Raw genomic sequence first — 7,109 nt, 5'->3', positions numbered from 1 at the left:
GAGAACGGCCACGTTTTTTTTTTTTTTTTAGTGTTGTTAATGATACCATGCCATTTCATCTCTCTTTTACTCATCCTCTCATACGACGAGATACGAAAGGTTCGGACATTTTGATCTTCCTCCTGCTTATGGTCAGCGTTTTATTCGATTTAGTGGACCTAAAGTTTAGAGTAAACTACGGGTAAAGATAACACTGGCCAACACGTTTTCTTCCGTCCTGAAAAAACAATTTGTTGGGCTAAATACATTTTCCTGATGTTATTGATCACAATGCATCTATTTTATAATTGCTGTTTTAAACAAGTGACAATACCCTCTAATTCCTTGGGATGCAAACTTACTCATAAGACTTTCTTACTACTGATATGAGTATATCGATGGTGATTTGAGGCTTTGATATTTGAATTGCTTTATTTCTCTATCCGTTCTACCAGTTTTAATGTAAAGTGAAAATGATACATGCATGCACGTGGTGCACTTCTGTCGTGTAATTATGGAGTAAGTATATCCAATAACGTTAGTACCAGTATTTGCATAACTGGCACTTTCTCATTGGACCCACTACTAACCTTTGACCATGGGTCCAATCAGTTCGAAACTTTGTACGTTTTACGCCGGTAAAATAAAGGAAAAAATAGATAAAGAAAAAGGATCGCACAAGTAAATCAACTTACATCAAATCACAATAAGAAATAAAATATTCATCAGCACAATAAAGGGAAAGGCATGTAAGCACCAGGACAAGTAAAATAATTTAATGGGAACATCACTCTTACTCGCGCCTATGACTTATGCGCTCCGTGGTAGGAATTGCTTCACATTCACCACGAAAGTGTACGCTGAATAAGCGGTAAAATATGCGTTGTTGCACAGGCAATGCGTAATATCTGCAATACATATAATTGTTAACAGGCGTTAGGTGCTGTTGGATACTAATTTTCACTATTTCCGTCTGTGAAAAACTAGTCAAAGCACACAGACTAACGCGTCAGCTGCACAATAAAATGAGCGTAGTATAGTTCCACCCGACATGCAAAAATTGTCTCATAACAAGCCCCAAAACGCAGAAAATGAGAAAACATGACGTTCAGAAGAACTGTTGAAGTTCATTGATGCAAAGCCACAACTCACAGAACTCATGAAAAAAACATATTTCAAAATCATATACGATTCTTCTTACAGCCACTGCCAGCGCTGAATTGCTAAACTCCACAAATGCACTAAAATGTTCAGTACTCGGTTCGCGTTTACCACATTTCGCGCTTGCAGTTGGGAGCGTCTTGAGAGCAGTGATAACTGCCAGAAAATATAACGCAACGAGAATAAGAAAAAAAGAGAAGTCAACGCGTTTCCCGTTTTGCAAGCAGCATCGTACGTGCGTTGCACGCACAAACGCGATTAAGCTGTCAAATTGCGTAACCGTGGCTGTCGCCGAAATAAACGCAGCGCTGGCTAGGGTTCATCGTGGACTCTCGGGGACAGGCGAAGGCGCTCGCAAATTGCGGAGAGTTCCTGAAGAGCGCGTTGCAGTCGATCGCGCCGGGGGGATTCGAACCAGGCGCGCGGCACATCATGCGGCACGCGGTGAGGAAGAACACGCTCTCCTCGCTGTGCCTCCTGCTAATCGGGCGCCTCCGCTCCTCCACCTCGCTGGCAGCGTCCTCGGCAAACGCCGAGTAGGCCACGCTGAGCGCCGCGAAGTAGGTGGCCCGGGTGTCGTTCCTCTGCACCGCGAAGCAGCGGCGTTCGGAGCGGTTACCCACGGCCTCCGGCGCGTCCAGCGTGGCGCTAGCCTTGGCCAGGACCGCGATGGGAGCTCGGCCCAGAGCCTTGAGCGTCTCCGCCACGAAGAAGAAGCCCAGGCCGCCGTAGAACATGGCCGGCGTGCCTTGGGGGTAGTACAGGGGGTGGGCCAGGCCGCTGACGGCCACGGTGAGCTCGTTCGCGACGGGGTCGTAGGTGACGGGCGAGGACGACAGCAGCCGGTGCATGCCGCTCGACTCGCGGTGGAAAGGCGTGTCCGCGACGCGGCGCAGGCAGCGCTGGCACTCGGTCCAGAGCCGGACGAACGAGTCGCTCCTCCTGGGACAGCAGTGGTAGGCGTTCTCGACCTCGTCCTCGCTGTAGTGCCGACCCGGAGGCCAGACCCGGACCTGCATGGACTGGTACCTGGCCAGCGCCGAGCGCTTCGCCCCGGGCTCGAGTTGCGAGGCATTGAGCGCTGACACAACTTTCTCCATGAGGCTTGCGAGGGCGAAGTTGAGGCGGCTGATGTCGCTCGGAGATATGGCCAGCTCGATGTGAATGGAAGCTAGCAGTGGCCTGTGTACCAGGTTACGTGTCTCAGCATTTGTAGACAAAGCCGTAATATGAGCAGTGCCAAAGTACGACGTACATATCCTGGATTATACGCGACTAGTCGGAAGTTAGGCGTACCGCAGTAACATGGCGCTGCTTACAACTGCTCAGACGGTTAATGTCGCTTATTGGCCATAGCATACCAGCTTCGTCACACGCGTATTGCACTCTGTTGGCATGACATTCGCGCTCAATGATAAGGAAAACTGCGAATTCATATCCTCCTTACTCAATTCGCATTCTTTATTTACTAAATACTGCTACACACTATGTAATTCGGCAACAATAACAATAAAGTAAAACTATTTTTCCCGGTTTTGGTTGATTGAGAGCTAACAGGTATCCACATTAGTATTCTATTTTCGCTTTTATGCCACTATGACAACTATTACCCACACTCCAAATGTTTCATATTGCGCAGTGCTTGCTGCCACAGATTTCAGCACGTTCGGTCATTTCGGGATTGCCTGCATGTGCATTAAAATGTCGTGTATATTTTGTGACTGCAGCTGATTCTCACTATGTTGTTTGTGTTCAGTGGTTTCCTCTAATGTGCTAAACAAAGCAGGAAGTGGGATCACCGCCTATCTGGATGAATGAGTGTCGCACTTTACGAGGTGACGACACACACACAAAAAAGACGTGTTAAAGATTTGGTTTGAAAAACAATATAATCATTCCAAAAAATGGCATCCTTTCAACACGAACAATGTAGCATTGATACTAACGGTGCGACAAGACGGGACACAACGTGATGAGACTGACGAGCGCGGACTTACGACTGAATTGAGCGAAAAAACAAAAACAAGAACCTTAAATAGCGTACAGCCAGAGAGACTGACCTGCCCTGTTAATATTACGGTTACAGTGACAAAAGTGCACGTAAACAACAGCATAATTCAAGTTCATGTGTTACACATAGAGCATAAATAAACGCATTTTCTGTCCGACAAGTTAACAGGTTTGGTTAACACAACCATTTCCCCTCATCCCATTTTGGCATGCCCTGATGATCCTCGCCCTATGAACTTCCTCTCTTTTGAAAGAACTACTGCGTTCATGTAGTCTGGCTAGCACCCACAATCTCGGCAGTGCTCTAGAAAATGTAATCTCTTCCAATTTCAACGATGTATAATTTCCCACATGTTATGGTAAAGTGATACACAACTCACATTTAGAAGGCTACATACTAGTTTCCATGCTGGAGTCCAGCGTAACCAGTCCAGCATAGAAATCCGCATGTGTCATGCAAACTGGGAGTGCTGTTATCAGTTTCCGTTAACATGGGGGAGATCATACATCGGAGAAAGTGGGAGATGCATTAACCACAGATTAAGATAACACAAGGGATATCTTTCCGGCACGCCGAGATTAGATTCTACAGGGCACTGTCGAGACTGTAGGTGCAAGCCAGATTATATTAACGCAGTAGTTCTTTAAGAGAGGGAAGATCACTGAGGCATTCCACATTATGACGAGGGGAGAAAGGTGAGTTAGCCGCCCTTCGATCATCGTCAAACCGGGAATACGCTTATTTATACTCCACGTGCAGCACACGAACTTGAATCATGGTGTCTACGTACGCCAATTGTCTTTCTAGCCTAAGAGTAACAAGACATCCTAGCTGTACAGTATTTGAGGCTGTTTAAATCTTTTTTGTTCAGTAGGCTAAGTTGTAAGTATGTTCCTTTTTTTTCCTTCTGTCCCATCTTGTAGCGCATATGGTATCAATGCGTGCATACCAACTTGCCCATCTATCAATCCCATCAACGAATAATGCATCTATAGTTTGTGAACAGAGATGTGCAGTTGACGTTTATAATCATAACATTAAAGATACGCAAGACTTACGAAGAGCGCGAAACGTGAGCCAATTAAGGATCCTACCTGTAGACCTCCTCCACGTACATGGCGCAGTAAACGGGCACATAAGCCGCAGAGTACGTCTTGCCCCAGTGGACGATTTCCAAGGGTGTCCTATCCAGAACCAAGAAGTACATCTGGACGAACTGCCAGGAAAAGTGGTGAATGAGCTGCTGGTCATCGTACGTGTTGAAAAGCAGACTGATGGCGTCCAGCAGGGAGCTGTCGCTCAAGACTTGGTCACTGTAGGACTGGAACGCCTCTCCGGAGAGGTATTTCTTGAGGTGTCGCAGCCACTCAGATGACGTTATTCTCCCCTTTTGGTTCCCGACTCGCCCAATGGGAAGGACGGTAGCGAACTGCGCGTTTTTCGTCCGGACGTCAGTGAGCACCTTGATTATGTACGTCTGCTGGGCGGCGCTTGCTTGTACTTGCGACGAGGGTGGAACAGACGCGGTGTCGCCGTAAAGTGCCGTGTAGTGACTCATCCAGTATTCAACGTAGCTGTCCCGCTGCATCACGTAGCGGTGGTTCATGGCGAACAGCGACAGCATGTCGCCGTCACCGGTCTCGATGTAGAGCCTGGCACCTCGAGACGCATCCTTCCTGAGCTGGAAGCTGAGCCAGAAGGTCATCTGCCACCTAAAGGCCAGGTCGACAAGCACTCCCAGGGCGCTGACCCGGCTCGGAGATGTTTCGGGCCACCCTAGGTTTAGCTCTTTGAGGAAGGCCAGGAACAGTGTAGCATCGAGCGCCGTGGCGTTGTCGCGTTCTTTCACGCAGGCTTCGTACATCAGCAGCGGTCTCTCGGCCACCTTGTCCACGTCGACCGCGCGGCGCAGGAGGGTCGGCAAGTTGCCCACCCACTTGACGGCCAGCTCACCAAGAACCGTGGCGCCCAGTTCAGCGTACGTCTGCGACGGCGTCCAGCTGGAGCAGACGTGACCATCAAAGTCCTTGCAAGGGCTGAAGGCGTAGTTCAAGTTGTAGTCGAGGTAGAGGGCGTGCAGGCGGCAGTCGTCGGTAATGCACAGCAGCCTCCTCGCCCCTTGACTGGGAGGCGTCGAGCGAAAAGCGTAGAACAGCGCCAGCAGGGTCACGGCCACGGCCAAGACCACGCACGAAGTCACGGTAGCCCGCTTCAGCCGCGACGAGACGTCGTCGTCTAGGTACAAGTCGCGGCTCATTGGGCTCTTATCCTGCAGAAACACAGTAATACCTTCTGAGAGTTTCCTACGTCTTGGTCTTATCCTAGTATATACTGGTGTGTGATGTGAGTTGTATTTTCATTTTTTTTCTAGTTTTCTTACTTACGCAGGACAGCGTCTCCAAGCGTAATTTTCTTTTTTCATGCAGGCATCTCGGATAGACATCATTCCCACGACTGAATGTGATCCTGACTCAGCTATAATAAACTGAGTTCCACTAAAAAACTGTTTGATTGCCTTAAAGCACACTGCAATTTCTGGACTGAAGCGAACTACTATTGATGGTCGTTCTTTTCAACGGCGTGCAGCAAACACCTAACCGAGAATGGTCTCCCACAGAAGCGCTATGCGGTGAGTGCCGTCGAAATGAGCGTGCAGGAAGCCGTACAATTTTCCCCGGCAACAATAATTATGTACTATTGAAGTAATTTATGTGTAGCATAAATCGCGAGGTAACATAACAAATTAATTTAGAAATAACAGTCCCGAAAAAGCGCTGCAACACCTCACTCGCGCTCAACGCGGCAAACTAAATCGGACGCAACTACGCTGTGGTACCAAAGATATTTAGAAATATGTATCTAACATCTTGTCAATTTTATTCGTACTGTTACATTTGTGTAATATGCTTTGCACTGTTTCGTCCCTGCATGAAATTTCAACCAATTTACACTCATAAATCACAACACTGCACATTGGCATCCGCTATAGCTTGCGAAATCAGCGCATTGATGAATTGCACACTTAAGCTCCTCGACACATCCTAGTAACTGTTAGGTTGCAAAGCTTCCTTGGCCTTCGAGTTGAAGCTATGGCGACAAACTGTCCTAACACAAACCAAACCGGCGGCGCTTGCTCTAAAACAATCGAAGTCTTGCCGTGCGTTTCGTCAACGCCAGCCTTGTTGTACAGCGGGCGCTTTCTCAGTTTCCTACCACATATATATATATATATATATATATATATATATATATATATATATATATATATATATATATATACACATATATATATATATATTTGCCGATGCCTGTCATGCACCCTCGCGGTGTGACGCGTTCATTTCCTTTAGTTGTCTGACCAAGCCTCAAAAACAAGCAGCTACTGGTTTTCCCGTCGCGGGTATAGAAACATCATGGGGGCAGGCCTTGGAGAAGCGCTGCATCCTGTGGGTAACTTTCTGGCGATGGCTTTAAGAAACGCAGTACAGATAAGACGGTATTTTTTTATTTATATGGATACTCAAGGCGCATTTCTGTTGTCGCCGTCGCCGTGAAGTGCCGTATAAAGTGCATAGGCGATAAAATCATCGCCGTGCGCCATATGTTGTATGTTCGAGTGAAAGCATGCGAGGGTGGGCCAGCGATCTCGCGCACGCAACGGCGGAAAGCGGGGAGGAAGCGCGCCGCCTTCCGTCGCGCGCAAGACTTTGGGGACAGGGTATGGAGGGGGGGGCGTTCTACTCCGGGCGGCCCTGGCGGCCTTGCGCGAACCGCCGGGACAGTGTATATTGAAAGCCATCTGCGACAGGTACAGACTCCGCACTGCGCGGTGATTTCAAGGCGTAATTCGCGTCGATGCGAGCGGCTGCACGTAGGTAAATTCGCTCGCTGCTGCTGCCGCGTTTCCTCAGTGCAGCGTTTTGACAGCGAGTTACCGCGGTCGTCGAGTGAGGTGCGT

The 7,109-nt window shown here is 48.3% G+C and overlaps 1 protein-coding gene across 1 annotated transcript; it reads right to left on the bottom strand.

Annotated features, from left to right (window-relative positions):
- Positions 1–740: 740 nt before the first annotated feature.
- Positions 741–5,419, bottom strand: LOC142583151 (uncharacterized). The gene is made up of 2 exons (XM_075693497.1): positions 4,246–5,419; positions 741–2,322 (listed from the first exon to the last, which is right to left on the bottom strand). Exons 1-2 carry the CDS (start codon positions 5,406–5,408, stop codon positions 1,407–1,409), a joined length of 2,079 nt encoding a protein of 692 aa, XP_075549612.1. The 5' UTR covers positions 5,409–5,419; the 3' UTR covers positions 741–1,406.
- Positions 5,420–7,109: the final 1,690 nt, after the last annotated feature.

Source organism: Dermacentor variabilis, chromosome 5, assembly GCF_050947875.1.
Source record: "Dermacentor variabilis isolate Ectoservices chromosome 5, ASM5094787v1, whole genome shotgun sequence".
NCBI classification, from domain to species: Eukaryota; Metazoa; Arthropoda; class Arachnida; order Ixodida; family Ixodidae; genus Dermacentor; species Dermacentor variabilis.
This window is presented reverse-complemented; position numbering and strand designations above follow the sequence as displayed.

Bases quoted from the DNA above. Each gene is read 5' to 3' on its own strand.
- LOC142583151 (XM_075693497.1), bottom strand. From the start codon at position 5,408: ATGAGCCGCGACTTGTACCTAGACGACGACGTCTCGTCGCGGCTGAAG. The intron at 2,323-4,245 runs GTAGGATCCTTA...CCTGGTACACAG, and splicing joins TACGTGGAGGAGGTCTACAG to GCCACTGCTAGCTTCCATTC.